The sequence below is a fragment of the Fundulus heteroclitus genome, chromosome 10, assembly GCF_011125445.2.
Source record: "Fundulus heteroclitus isolate FHET01 chromosome 10, MU-UCD_Fhet_4.1, whole genome shotgun sequence".
NCBI lineage: Eukaryota > Metazoa > Chordata > Actinopteri > Cyprinodontiformes > Fundulidae > Fundulus > Fundulus heteroclitus.
The window spans coordinates 9,149,297-9,164,517 of record NC_046370.1 but is presented as its reverse complement, the minus strand read 5'-3'; the positions used below and the strand labels follow the sequence as shown (position 1 = coordinate 9,164,517).

At 42.5% G+C, this 15,221-nt stretch overlaps 1 protein-coding gene across 1 annotated transcript; it reads right to left on the bottom strand.

Moving 5' to 3' along the window:
- Nucleotides 1–13: 13 nt before the first annotated feature.
- On the bottom strand, nucleotides 14–14,592 carry LOC105928227 (myosin light chain kinase, smooth muscle). Its single transcript, XM_021317942.2, has 18 exons — nucleotides 14,483–14,592; nucleotides 13,949–14,350; nucleotides 9,771–9,917; nucleotides 8,780–8,938; nucleotides 8,561–8,683; nucleotides 8,209–8,253; nucleotides 7,956–8,086; nucleotides 7,700–7,856; nucleotides 5,454–5,762; nucleotides 5,268–5,367; nucleotides 4,936–5,139; nucleotides 4,624–4,841; nucleotides 2,848–2,971; nucleotides 2,407–2,559; nucleotides 2,104–2,233; nucleotides 1,886–1,967; nucleotides 1,587–1,727; nucleotides 14–544 (listed from the first exon to the last, which is right to left on the bottom strand). The coding sequence occupies exons 2-18, from the start codon at nucleotides 14,097–14,099 to the stop codon at nucleotides 339–341; spliced, it is 2,580 nt and encodes an 859-aa protein (XP_021173617.2). The 5' UTR covers nucleotides 14,100–14,350; nucleotides 14,483–14,592; the 3' UTR covers nucleotides 14–338.
- Nucleotides 14,593–15,221: the final 629 nt, after the last annotated feature.

Below are 15,221 nucleotides of genomic sequence, written 5' to 3'. Positions count from 1 at the left end.
ATCAACCAGGTGGTGTTCTTTTAAAAAGTCTTTAATTTTAGTCTTTTTATAAAACATGTAAACAATATAAAATACAATATGCGTGGCTGTTGGGCCATTCCTAAAACTCAGATCAACTCTCAACATTTCACCTTGTGCCTAAAAAGTGAACAATATCAACCGTGTCTTGGGATTATAATCGTGGACGTCTAGAAGTGAGTTTGTAAAGTAATTTCCTTCTAACAATAGCAGCACTTTCATACAAAACAGTCGCGACGTCAGCCATTTGCGTGCTCTGGAATAACCTGCGTGCATGTTGTGGCATAAACCACAAAACAAATCTACTAGTCCACATTTTCTCACAGTTCGACGGTCAGTTTTGCAGAGCACATTGCCTCCCCGAGCTTGTTTTGGGCTGTGCACATGTAAACCCCTGAATCAGAGGGTCCCAGGTCGGCCACAACCAGAGAGCAGAGCCCGTCTTCGTCCTGCTGCATCCTCACTCTGCTCGAGATACACAGCGGCTCCTCGTCACGAAGCCACTTCACCTCTGGCTGTGGGTAACCTGGGTTTTGGAGGAAAAAAAATATTAGTATGCAACAAAAATTGGCAAAACAAGCAAATTCTAAATGGTGGGGTTTTCTGCATCAGGACATACATCTCTCTACCAATTAAATTAGTTATTCAAGCCAGACGTCCAAAAGACAAAATACAGTTCCCACCTTGCTTGAAAATAAAGCTAAATTGGAGAAGCTGTGTGCAGAAATACAGTTCACCATGGTCATTTCTATTAGATTTAAGGGCAACTTGATAAGTTGATCAACATCAGTGTGAGAAACTCTATAAAAGCAGAAGTCTAGTCAACACAAAGCCAAAAGGAAAAAGATATCAGCAACGACCTGCTGCCCATCAATCTGGGTAAGGATATAAAAATATTTCAATCTTAATCCCATAATTCTACTGTGAGAAAGAAAGTTAAACAGTCACCCATTTTAATACAGAGGGTATGGGGGTTGTCCCTGCAAGTTCACCCCAAATCAAACCATGTAGTGATCAGATTGATAGAGATATAGCTTTTTCTCATGTTAATTGAATGCAAACATGATCATACCCTTGACGGTCTTAGCATCAAAATACAAAGTATCACTCTACACCTATTTAGAGCTTAAATCATAGATTTTGCTGCCTTCTTTCTTTGAACGTCTATTTTGGACCCATGAGGTGTCTGTACTATCAAACTTGTCAACTATGGATTTTGTTTAGCTTTGAGCTTTCTTAGAAATATGCTAATCTTGACCTTGAGCTTTAACTAACACTTTACCGTCAAATCCACCCACTGTTTATCCAAAGGGGGGTTTGTTTGGGGACAAACTCAATTTCAGAGAGTCCTACTTAAAAACAAATTTAAATCTAAATTTCTTCAACAGAGCCTGAAAAGACATTCAATGATGTCGTTCAGCCCTTTAGTTTTAGCATCAAAATACAAATTGTTTCAACGGTCATTCTTCTGCAGTTAAGTATTTTAGCCATAGCTTTTTTTTCCTGATTTTGCCCTGTTGAGAAGCTTTTTTTTGGATCTATAATGAGAATAATTTCTTTGCCAGTACCATCAACCAGGCATGTCAGCTGAGCAGTCTCTCCCTTGGGAAGGGCGATGTCCTTCAGGGCCTGCCGGAAGTGCGGCTCAGTCTCCAGCTGCTTGTCCAGCGACTGGATGGCCTCCTCTGCCTCACGGCTCCACACTGGCTCTAAAAGAGGGAGTGGACGGTGGGGGGAGGAGGGGAGGGAGAGAAAACAAGGCCACAGTGATCACAAGAGTGTAAACTTGAAGTGACAGTCCCCAACTGTGAGTCACTTGGCGTTTGTGAAGAGATCTGGGATGAAGGGCAGGGATTGCGTCCGTTACCCTCTGAGGAGCTGCCAGGAGAATCCGGCCTGTTGGTGAGGTTAGCCATCCGGTTCAGGGCCAGAACCGCTTGGCCAGTTTTCTGGAGGGCGAGAGGAGAAATGGCAACGCATGACCAACACCATTGTCTGCCAAGCTTTGGGGTTATTTAGAAGAGTTGAAAAGTCTTCAGAGGCGACATCTTCAGAAAATGTATCGTCTGTCCAATTCTGGTCTACCTTCCACTTGCGTCTCGCTAGAAAGCGCTTCATCTTCTCTTTATTCAGAGACTTGGTGGGCCTGCGGGTCAGAGGGGTAAAAGAAGCCATCCAGGAGTGGGAGAGGGCCTCTTTACACGACAACCTGGCTCTGTAGTCAAAAGTGGGTAGAAAGCGAGAAATAACTGGGCTCAGATCTTCATCTGCTGTGTTAAAGTTTGTTCTTCAATCATGCTCTATGTAATCGTTTAAACTGTTTTGGCATCACGCCATGAACTGGACATGTGATGTGACCATTAGAAAAGCAAAGAAGGGCAGACCGACCTTCGGTCTTTCTTCAGCAGGGAGCTGATAAAGTCCTTTGCCTCATTGGAGATGTCTTCAAAACTTGCCGGGTCAAACTCAAAGCTGGCCGCCGTCACCAGAGCGAGAGTCTCCGCATCGTTGTTTCCCTGGAAGGGGGATTCTCCGCTGAGCCTGGATCACAGACGGTGGAAAAACAGGCTCAGACAAGCCCGCCTCGTAGGGTGGCTTTCCCATGTGACTAACATTTCTACTCAGAAGAAATTGTGTTACACAGAATATACAAGATAAGATCTTTTCTCATGTCTGGTCTTATTAAGAAAGAACCAGCAGATGGTGCCAAATCAGCTTCTGTTTAGACACTTTGGAGCCAGCATTATTTTCGTTTTTTTGTTGTTTTTTCCCCCCTATCTTTTTTAGAAAACTGTGGCTGGAATTCAAATAAGCACAGTTGCAGCTTACAAGATGAAGCAGATGACTCCGATGCTCCACATGTCCGTCTCTAATCCGACAGGCTCGTAGTTGATAACCTCAGGGGCAACAAACTCTGGAGTGCCGTGCATCACCATCAGAGGTTTACCCTCCTCTACAGAACGAGATAAGGGCATAACAAGTTAACGTTTTCATACAGTCACCCCTAACAATAGGAGATGCAACAGTTTTGATCCTCCTTTAACTAGTAAAGTGCTGCATAAATTCAGTCCATTGACAATTCAAACTCCACAGCTCAGGTGGAGGTTTTTGTTGAGAGGACGATTGGTTAGTTGTGCGCCCCACACAGCTTGTCTTTACGGAAAGTCATTGTTGAAAGCAAGTAATGAATAGTCCTGTTTGCAGTTTGCCAAAAGTCACTTTGGCAATCATCTGAAAGGCTGTGCTCTGGTCAAAAGAGACAAAACTAAACATTTTGGCCTATACGCAAAATATATGTGGCTGCATTCAAGTCAAATCTTCTTATAAAGCGCTATTTAAACAAATTAATTAAGAAGTAATTGGCTAATATGATGTACAATTCGGACGATAAATGCCAGAAAGTTATTTCCGCCCACATCGCCACAGTGAAGCACGGGAGTGGCAGTCTAATGCTGTGGGAATGCTCTTCAGCGGGGATAGAGAAGCTGAGTCAAAGGAAAAATGGATGGAACTAAATGCAGAAGAAAAACAAGCAAGGGGTCACCAAAGATATGTGACCGGGTCGAAGGTTCACCTTCCTGCAGGATAAACACGCACCAAGCGCTACAGTGGGGTAGTTTGGATCAAAACCCGTTCATCTGTTGGAATTTCCCCAGAGTCCAGCCCTACGTTTATTCGAGTATCCACGGGAATATTTCAGAACAGCTTTTCATAAACTGTCTTTTCAAGCTATATTTGCTTTCGCTATTTTAGAAAAGAGGAATCTTCAGTCTCTGGAGACACGACCCACAAACTTTTTGGTGTACATTTCTGTGACTGCAGCAGAAAGCGCATGAAAAATTTGAATACATACATTGAAGTTGTAACATGGCAAAAGGTGAAAAAGATCAGGGCGTATACCTCTGTAAGGCACTGTGTGGCTGATAGCAAGACAAACATTTTTGTACCATTGAATTAGATGTTTTATCCACTGCATTTTCCCCCTACATTGTTTTTACATTCAATTGTTTACATAAATCGCTGCTGCATCTTTATCCTGAAATTTACTACAATTTACTGTGATTTTTCAAGCTGTATGCAAACGAAATTTTGTTCTGTATGCATTTTGTGCATACAAAATGACAAATAAAGTTGTCTAAGTCAGGAGAATTTAACTTTCAAAAGCTGCAAAAAAAAATTTTTTAGAAATAAGAAAAAGAGAAAGTCTCAAATTGTCTCCTCGGAGTCTGAAGCATTAAATGTTGATGAACTTGAGTTAGCCTCTAGTATTTTCCTGCTTTTATTTTCACTTTAGCTATAAAAAGACTTGTTACCACCCAACGGTTGTCGACAGGTAAGAATTTGACACACCCTGATGTTATCTTTGGCGTACAGTCAATGCTACTGTCTCCCACATTTGGTAAGATACACAGGCTGAAGCTTGAGGTCGGTGTTAGTGTTCCAAACAAATTAAAATTTGATCTTCATTTTATCATATATAATAGATAAGCTGTTCTGAATTGTAACTGCAAGCGTATAGCTGCACAGGACTAAAGGCAAAAAAGTCCTTTTTGCCAGAAAAAGGAATTTATCAGACAATCTTCACTGTAGGTTAAGCGCATTCACCTAGTTCGCGGGCCAAGCCAAAGTCAATTATCTTGATCTTGGTGCTGGAGGTGTCCACGCAGACAATGTTCTCCGGTTTCAGGTCCAGGTGGACGATGTTCTGCTTGTGCACGTACTGCATGGCCTCCAGGATCTGCTGCACGTAGCGAGCGCTGGTGATTTCTGTGTGCTCCACGTTTTCATCCACGATACGTTCAAAGAGTTCCCCTCCTGCGATGCTGCAAAGACAAAAAAAAAAAAAAAAAAACATCTCAGGGTCTTGGTGTTGTGTTTAAGAGTAGCAGAAACTATCACCAGATGAGGATCGCTTACTACTCCATGACCATGGCCAACTCTGGACGGACTTCGTACGCAGCCAGACACTGGACTATCTTCGGGTGGTGAAGCTTGTTCATTAGAGTTATCTCTTTGCGAGCTTCTGACTTGTCCTTGGAGGTCCGGGCCCGGTAGAACTTAACTGCAAACTCTTTGCCAGTCTCCTTGTGAGTCACCCGGTACACCTCTCCAAACTTCCCGCTTGAATAATGAAAATTAATACCAAGAAGCATCATGAGTTGCCCCGTTTAGACTCGTGTAAAGACATGATTCAATGTTAATACGGAGAAAGGGTTAGGAAAAACAAAAAGAAGAAAGTCCATGCTTACACTCCCAGCTTTTCGTGCACATTATAGTGGTCCCTGACTTTGTGTTTGGTGTCAATAGTCACAGTCACATACGAGTCGGGCTCATCTTTCCTCTCCTCCTCTGTGAGCAAAACAAACGCCAAAAGACAATCAGTTTTCAAGCTGAACAGATCTTTCTGCCACCAACAGCGCCGGCACGTCACTCACTTGTGGCCGCCATCTTGACGTACTGAGACTCCTCACTCGGTTCGCTGGTGCCTGCTGCGTTCACGGCTCGCACCCTGAACTTGTACTGGCCGAGAGGCTCCAACCCTGAGCGAATGTGGTACGACGTGTTTTTACATCGGCTTATTTCAGTCCAGCTCCCAGGCTCTTTAGCGCCGTCTTGAAGGGCCTCTACGATGTAGCCTGATACCGCTTTGCCTCCGTCGTAGCTGGGGCCCGTCCAGGAAAGGACCAGGGATTGGGTCGAAACCCTGGAAGCAACAGGTTGGGATGATGGGGGCGTGGGTCGGTCTGAAAAGCAGAGAAATCAACTCTTATCATTAGTTTTAATTTATTTGGAGGAGTTTCCTTGGCCCAGCAAGAAATATGGAAATATTAACTGATTTTACATAATGTTATGAACAGAGACAATCATATCCTTATTGCAACTACTGGGATGGGTGAGGCAAGGCAAGGCAAATGTATTTATATAGCACAATTCAGTACAGGGACAATGCAAAGTGCTTTACATGATTAAAATATAGCAAATTAAAACAGAATAAAAGCAAGTAGGAATAAAATGTAGATAGAAATTAGAACAAAAAAGTGGTGATTCATTTAACTAGAACAGTTGAAAGCAACACTAAACAAATGTGTTTTTAATCTTGATTTAAAGGAACTCAGGCTTTCCACACCTTTACAATTTACTGGAAGTTTGTTCCAGATAAGTGGAGCATAGGAACTAAATGCTGCTTCTCCATGTCTGGTTCTGGTTATGCAGAGTAGGCTGGAGCTAGAAGACCTTAGTGGTCTGGATGGTTGATACACTGATAACAAGTCTGTGATGTATTTAGGTGCTAAGCCATTCAGGGATTTATAGACTAATAGAAGTATTTTAAAGTCTATTCTCTGAGATATAGGGAGCCAGTGTAAGGACTTTAGAACTGGGGTGATGTGCTCTACATTCTTAGTCTTAGTGAAACCGCGGGCAGCAGCGTTCTGGATCAGCTGCAGCTGTCTGATCCACTTTTTAGGCAGACCTGTGAAAACACCGTTGCAGTAATCAATTCTACTAAAAATAAACGCATGGATTAGTTTTTCCAGATCCTGCTGAGACATCAGTCCTTTAATCCTGGAAATCTTCTTCAGGTGATAGAAAGCTGACCTTGTAACTGTCTTTAGGTGCTTTTGGAGGTTCAGGTCTGAGTCCATCACTACTCCCAGATTTCAGGCCTGATTAGTGGTTTTTAGCTGAAGCTAAAGGGGGGTAACTGCCTGGAAGTGAACATTTATTCCTCAAAGCTAGTGTTAGAATCAGGAAAAATGGGCAGGTGTAAAGAGTTGAACGAGTCTGACTAAGGTCAGATTGTGATGGATGGAGTTTCTCCATGACTGAAGCTCCTGTGGGCTCCTGTGGGCTCCTGTGGGCTCCCCCCCCCCCCCGTCTGAGCACTTCTGATGGATACCAACCACGACAGAGGAGGGACAAGAAGGGAGCCGGTGTCACACAGGAGTCTGACCTATGAGCAACTCCAGCTGCTCAAGAAGTTAAAGCTCCTGCTGTCAGAAAGGTGTTAGTGAGTGCATTGCAGTTTGTTGCACAAGGTGTAGATCAGTCAGTGTGCCTGTGCTGACCTCTGCCTGCCCCTGCAAGTGCCATCAATGGGCATACAAGCATCAGAATTGGGACAAATGGTCTGGTTTGATAGCTAAAAAAATATTTTTCATCACTTGAATGGCCAGGTGCATAATAAGGACATAATATGGGAATAAGACAGGCCAGCAGAAGCAGAATGATGCTGTGTGCAATATTTTACTGGGAAACTCATAGGGATGATACCTAAGCACAGCTGCAGACCATGTAAACACCCCTTGAAATAAAATCTATACTCTTCAGTGGTTGGGGCCTGTTTCAGAAGGATAACAGATCCTGGCACAGAACAAAAAAAGGGTTCAGGATTGATTTGTGGAGCACTTTTGCTATTAGCTGTGACTTCCACATCTAAACACAATCAACTCCATAGAGGCCCTGCCTTTTAAATTACAGGACTAAAAGGATTGGTGGTGTCACATACCACGGCACACTGTCAGGGTTTTTAGCTGGAATCCATGCCTCCACAGCTCAGGGCTGTTTTGATAGCAAAAGCGGAGACCAACACCCTTTTTATGTTTTCATTTTTTTTTTTTGAATTCTTCAGTACAAATGGGGTTATTTCGTCACAAAACACAAACGGGTTTTCAAATCCCACCTATGACACTGAGTGACACCGTGTGCTGAGCAGAGCCGTGTCTGTTTCGTACGATCACAGTGTACGAGCCCGTGTCTTCTGGGACGGCCTGTGAGACAATCAAACTGCTCTGGGTCCCCTGATTCCTCACGGTTACTCGAGAACTTCCGGACACCACCTGCAGGAGAAAAAGGTCGTTTTTAGATGCTGGAGGTACAGATATTGGTTCACTATCACCAACTTAGACTATAATATATATATATATATATTTTTTTACCTTGGCTTTGTTGTAAATCCAGCAACAGGCCACTGGAAGAGAGCTGCTCTTGAACTCACACTGTAGCCGAGCCTGCTGACCCACACAAACCTCCAACTTCTCTGGTGGGTCTAGAAACTTCACTGGAGGCCCTGAAGTGAACGTAAAACGAGCAGGTTTTCCAAATATAAAGACAAGAAAATAAATTTGGAATAAAGGCTGCAAACCTTGACTGGATTTAGCTGCTTTACTTGATGTAAAATGCTCCACTTACCTTTGCTTGTGGGAGCTTTTGTTTGTTGTCTGCAGCCTCTGCTAACTGTGGAGAATAGAGAAGTAGGCGGGTTTACAGGTAAGTCCCATGACAGGGAAATTTAAAGAGTGACCGACCAATCATGAGGCAGCAGCCATGATTGGTTGTAGGAACAAACAATGCAGTGAACATGTCATCTAGAATTGTATCTTTCTGACAAAATGGGTAATTTTTTTACCTCCAACTGTGTGTATGGCTTGTTTAAAGTAATTATAGATTTTTTTTTTCATAACAAGAAAAGAGCAGAAATTAGATTTTGTCACACACTTTTAAGAGATATGGATTTTTCAATCAGGGCAAGTTAACAATCTACCTTTGTCCTTTTCTTCCCTGCGTTGCCTTTCCTCGTCAGCGTTTTCGGGAGACTCTGATTTCGACGCGACGTCATTGGGCAGTTCATGGTTGCTTGATGTTGGGATTTCCTTTGTCCCTGCTCCTTTGTGAAGCACAGTGACATGGATTGTGTGTAAACAATTCTCCCCGGCAGGCATGTACTGATTTATACTGGTTCTACAGGTCCAAGTGCTTTTACCTTGACCTGTAATTTGCAGCAGAGCGCGGCAGGATGCCCTCCCGGCGCTGTTTTCAACCATGCAGGTATACTCTCCAGCATGTCTGTTCAAACACTGCGTCAGGCTCAGACTGGCAACACTATTTTTCAAGGAAGTCTTACTTGCAGTTACAGCAACACCTGTAAAAAGACGCATGTTTTGTAATTTGGCTGATACATTTTTTCTCTAATGGGTACTTGTCATATTGCATCACTTGCAGGTATTGTCCCTATTTTTGATATATGAAATCGCAGTAGCAAAATCTCAGTACTGAAAAATGTAGAAAAATACTGCCTATACTTTGATTTCATTTATTCAGAAGTGGAAAAATCCCATGGTAAGAAATAATTATTTTATACAACAGGCTAAAACCAACAGGACAGCAAATCTTCTCTAACTTTTGATAAGGTGGGCGCGGTAAACAGAGAGAGGGGGATTGTTGACCATCCCTCTAAATTGTCCTGGGTCCTCTCTCATGCTCTTCTATTCAGAGGTTTTCTACAGGCTTTAGTCCGAAGACTGAAATGGACAAGGTAAGACTGGAACCCATTTTCCTATTGTTGTTCCATGAGTCACGAAGATCAGCACACATTTGCCTTACACAAATGGTTTGTTCTCTTGCTTTTCTAATTTTGAAGAGTGGTTAGGAGAAATGGACTCCTGTGTGTCATGCCATATTTGTATGCCAAGGAAACAGGAAATCGTGGATTACTGTAATTACACAAAGCTTCTAGAGACAATTAGCGTGAAACTGGTTGTACTTATTGTGTTTGTTTCCCCCCAACTGAATAGGCTGCATATTCAAATTAAATGTTGGATTTCTCTGAAGTTTTTTCTTATGTCTAGTTTAAATTATGTGTTTGCGTTAAGTTTTTTTCAGTATTAATGTTTTTTTACACCTTTTCCAGGGGTGCCAATAATTCAGGAGGAGGTTTTCAAGTAACTTTGAAAGCGCAGCATTGCTTCGCTCACCATTGTGCAGCCAGGAAACGTTCAACGGCTGCGTTCCTGTGATAACACCTTGAAACGTGACGTCGCCTCCAACAGGGACCGAGCCATCCCTGATGGGTTCCTTAAACTTGGGGGCTTCCACGCTCTGAACGTTTCCCTGTTTGACACCTTTGAAGAAAACAAGACACTTAAACATTTTTCACTGATCAACCAGCGTGAGCCAGTTTATCTGAGTCTTGATTCCTCACTCACTGCAAATTAGGCCCTCGAAGGGACTACCCCCTTCATTCTGTATAATTAAGCAAAAATGTTTAGAATGTTGAAAATATATCTTTTTTTTTTAATCTGAAACTGACATAAATGCTCAATTATCTCTGGTGTTACAGAGCTGGACTTTTAAAGGCACATACGAGCTTTTCTCACACATGAACATGGGTAGATCGGTGTTGGAAAGTCCAAACGGGTGGGCAATGGGTGGTCACCAGTGGATGGGGGGGACGCTTTCAGTCTGATAAAGTACGCATACTTTTGAAAAGGAATGCGAGTGGTGGGGTTGGTGGGCGGGGGGTGTAGCATGTTAGATTTAAGCCATGTTGGAATTTAGCTTTAAACACTAACTTTACAGACCTCACTGCTTCTCTTCTTTTTCTTAAAGTCCTAACATAGCTGCTTTTAGTTTAAGCTTAAAGCACAGAGAGCATGCGCTGTAGACATGCATTATCATCATGTTGCATCAAATCTTCTTGTAGGAAGATTATGTAAGTGTTTAGGCACCGAGACGACCAAATGTTTACTCTTGAGTAATAGGTCTGGACTGCAAGTCACACGTTTAACTCCTGTAATGTCTTTCATCAAAAAGCTGTGGCATTTAAATACATGCGGGCTGTCATTTTACATTTAAATGACCTAGGCGCATTTCAAGTCACCGTCCAGGGTCGTTAGAGGCTATTGCTTGGAGTGAGTGGAGTACTTAGTCATCTGAATCCTGATGAGACTGCTAATATAATCTCTTTGAAATGAGTTTGAGGACCAGGTTGTACACGCCGATGAGTTGGAAGCACAGTCCTCCGCCTCTGTTCAGTGTTGGTTTTTCTCTTTTGACAAAGATGGCTTCTTTCACTCAACCTTCAACCCATCTGTTCTCCCTGTCCACAATCTGGACGTCATTGTCGTGAAAAGTGTGTCCTTTGTTTTTGAGGTGCAGGTGGACTGCTGAATTTTTCCCCAAGTTTCTGTGGTCGTTGTTTAGTTTCTCAGATGTTGGAGTCTGAACAGTCCTTGCTACATTGGACACAATGCCGCTCAGCTTTGGTTTGGGTGTTTGGTCTTTGGGATAAACCAGTTTTTGTCTGAGGCTGTTGTTAGGTTTAAAATTGACCAGTATGTTGTATTCTGAGAAAACTCCCCAGAGTTTCTCAGAAACTCTTGACACGTATGGGAAGACAATGTCTTTGCATCGCTGTTTCCTCCTCTGTGTTCGACACAGGGTTGTTTTTTTCCTGTTAGTTTTGTCAGCTGACTTGACAAATGCCCAGTTAGGATAACTACATGCTTGAAGGGATTTACCATCATCCTTGTGATGTTTTTTTTGTTCCTCCTCTGTGGCAGCGGGAATGTTCTCAGCCCGATAACTCAGAGTTCTGATAACAGAGAGTTTGTGCTCCACTGGGTGATGTGAATCAAAATGCCAATATTAGTCTGTGTGTGTGGGTTCCCGGTAGACCTCGGTTTTGAGATTCCCATCTTCCCCAATCTGCACAGCACAGTCCAGAAAGGGCAACGTGTTATTCTTGGCATCCTCTCTGGTAAACTTGATATTGCTGTCCGCTGAGCTGATTTGCCTATAAGCGAATGCCTCAAAATTTTTTGGTTTGGAGTTTCACCCAAGTGTCTAAACCTAAGCGTCTAAACGTATCTAAACCAGCGAGTTGGTGGTGTTCCCTTGTAAGCTCTGAGCGCTCTGCTCTCCACTTCCTCCATGTACAAATGGTTGACACTGGGGAGCTCATGGCACACCCATGTCTCTGTCTGTTAAGGTTAACTCTGTACTTGAAATATGTGGTTGAGAGACAGAAATCCAACAAGTCACAACTCTGGTTTGGCAGTCATTGGTCCTGTCCTTTAGAGATACATCGTGTTCCAGCTGAGTCCTGACAGCGTTCACTGCCTCTGATGTAGGAATGCATATGAAAAGAGAGGCTACACTAAAGTAATCAATGGTTTCCCCTGGTGCGAGTCTCAGGTGTCGGACTTTGGAAATTAAGTCTGTGAAGTTTTATATGTGATGTGGAGAGTTTTCAACCAGCGTAGCCAATATTGTTGCAATATTTTTTGCGATGTTGTACGTGTGAGAGTTAATGCTGCCGACAATGTGTCTGAGTGGCACCCCTTCTTTGTGTATTTATGAAAGTCCATATACGCATGGAATAGACTCTCCTGGATGCATTTATAGTAGAAAAACTGAGTAAAAGTCTGGTTGCCTCCGCCTGTTTGTGCTTTAACTTGAACTTTGTTATATTTATCATGTTACAGTCATGAACTTCTGTGTATTTCATGGGATTTCAGGAGATAGACCAACATAAGTATAGCATGATCGTGAAGTGGAAATAGAAGGACGCATCAATTTATAAACTTTTCACTTCTGAAAAGTGCGGCATGGATTTATATTTAGTCCCTCAGGGTCTGTGGAGCCACCTTTTGCAGCAGTTACAGCTCAAAGTCTTAGGGGGGAGGTGTGTCTCTGCCAGCTATGCCAATCAAGAAACTGAAAATCCCGCCAATTCATCTTTGCAACGCCGCTCAAGCTCCTTCGGACTGAATAGAGAACATCTGTGAACATCAGTTTTCATGTTTTGCCCAAAGATTCTCATTCGGATTTAATTCTGGACTTTGACTAGGTCATTCTAACACATGAATGAGCTTTCATCTAGGCTATTCAATAGCAAGGCTGGTTGTATATTTAGGGTTGTTGTCCTGCTGGAAGGCGAACATGTGTCCCTCTGTCCCACAGTTTTTTTCAGCCACCAACATGTTGTCTGCCCATATTTAGATCCATCCATCCTCACATCAACTCAGACCAACTTCACTGCTAAAGAAACACGTTACCACGTCCGCTTCTATGTCTCACGGTGCTGTTTTCTGGGTGAAGGACGTTGTTAGTTTTCTTCCACTCATGGTATCTTGGGTGTAGAACAATAAGTTACATTTTGGCATAATTTTCTTCTTGCCGCTCTTCAGCAAAGCCACATCCCGCTTAAGATGTGGATCTCTGCAGCTCCTCCAGAGGTAGCATGGACATCTTTGCTGTTTCTCTGCTTCATGCCTTCTTGGCTCACCTCGTCAGTTGAGGTGGATGGCCATATCTTGATAGGTTTATATATTCCTTGCATTTTCAGATGATGGATTGAACAGAGCTCTGTGAGATGCTCAAAGCATGGCGTATTGTTTTACAACCTAACTCTGCTTTAAACTTCTTCACAACTTTCTCACTGACCTATCTGCTGCGTTCCTTGGGCTTCAGGATGCTGTTTGGTCTCTAATGTTCTCCAACAAACCTCTGAGGACATTGCAGAACAACTGGATTTACACTGACATTAAATGACATACAGTTGGACTGTTTTTAACTAATAAGGTGATTTCTGAAGAGAGCACTGCATTTTATTTTGGAGCAACAAAGTCAAGGTTGCTGAATACTAATGTGAGTCACATTTTCAGATTATATTCATAACAAATGTTGAAAACTTTTTCCTTTGACTTTAGAGTCACAGAAAGTAGCGACTCCACTTTCTGTTTGTATTCCTTCTGCATATTATTTTAATTTAACTGCAGCAAAGTGAGAAATTAGAAATACCTATCAATTATGACCTGAAAAAAGGATTTTTATCATTAAATTCCTTAAAACATTTAAACAGGTAATATGCAGGGGAATTCCTCTCTTTCTCACCACTGTTTTGACACATATAGCTGGTATTCTAACTTAAAATGAATTTTAAGGAAACAATAACAATGTGTTTGTAGATTTGGTTTGCATATAATTTAAATTGCTTGGCTATTGTTTACTCTTTGTTCTGTGATGGAAGAAAATTAGGTAATTTAAATGTTATACGTGTGTCTTTTGGTCCACAGAAGAATATCAAATTGTTTCACTACAAGCTGTCAGAATAAAGCATTGAAAACTGAATTGTTGTCAGAGGTTTTACCTGCTGCAGATGCACATCTCAGCTTGTTGTTTCCTGTCACCGTCCTGTTTGCGGTGACCAGTCCATTCTCTTTCTTCTTCCCTCCCTGAGGCTTCAGGGCCAGCCGGAAGGTGGAAACGTATGTCTTTGGCTTCTTATCATCCTTGTCCATCTTTCCGTCAGAACAGCAGGTCAACCGCTCTTTCCAACCCTTGGGTTTTGTTTTGTTTTGCTCACTTTAGAAGCTCGGGTTGAAAGTTGTGTGCGACATTACAGCTCTGTCTGTATTCACTCATCTTCTGGGGTCCTGACAGAGAGCGCATCTGTTTTCCCTCTGCCCCACAGTACATGTGCAGGAAACAGGCAGGTTTATCGGAAGGCTAATCAAAAACACAGATGTCCAGCCCCCGCTGGCTGTCTGTACTGAAAAAGGGACACAAAGAGTAAGAGAAGGAAATGTGTGGGTGAGGGAAAGCATTCAATCTGAACTCTAACAAGAAACAAGATAAGAAAGACTAAAGAAGCTGAAAAAAAGACAATTAACATTATAGTTACCTCTAAAAAGATCCTCTCCGTTTCAAATCGTATCTCCGCTGTTGGCTTGTCTCTGCCATTGTACTTTTTGTCCTCCTACCTTTCCCCTGTAAACACTCAACAAAGTGTTGCGTGAGTTGTTGTAACACAGCCACAGTGAGGAAACAAGACGAGCCAGTAGAGCAACTCTTGCACAGCTTTCACCCTGCTGTGTGTCAGAAGATATCGACAAAAAATCTCTGAAACGGCTCTGAGATTGATGCCAGGAATAAAAGGAGAGAGTAGGGACGATGTGACCTCAAAGGTCTGCCGTGAACAATGGCCATTTACTGCAAATAATATTCAAATAGCTGCTTTCAAGGTGTGTCTTAAGCTGAGCAGTGAACAGTCCTTTTGTCCCTTTTGTTTTCCTACCCCTTCAACTTTTTTACATTTTGCCACATTGCTATAACAAACATCTTTATTTTCTTTTTTTTATGTAAATAAAATCTGAAAAATGTGTTGCGCATTTTTATTAAGCCCCCTTTACTCAGTAATCTCAGTAGAAATACAACTTTTTTTGTGGAGGCCACAGAGGTTTGTTAAGGGAAAACGGAACAAAATTAATTAAAGAAGCTGCTGAAACCCATGGTAACTCTGGGGGGTCTGCAGACATCCACAGCTCATGTGGGAGAGTCTATCAACATGACAACCCATTCTCAAGAAAACTGGCTTTCCCAAAAAGCTTCCAATAAGCTTTGAAGAGGACACAGCAAACATC

Excerpts from the sequence above, each read along its gene's own strand:
- LOC105928227 (XM_021317942.2), bottom strand. The coding sequence starts at position 14,099 with ATGGACAAGGATGATAAGAAGCCAAAGACATACGTTTCCACCTTCCGG. Across the intron at positions 8,939-9,770 it reads CGTTTCCTGGCTGCACAATG|GTGTTGCTGTAACTGCAAGT; the intron begins GTGAGCGAAGCA and ends GTCTTTTTACAG. Across the intron at positions 5,140-5,267 it reads GTGCACGAAAAGCTGGGAGT|CGGGAAGTTTGGAGAGGTGT; the intron begins GTAAGCATGGAC and ends TCATTATTCAAG.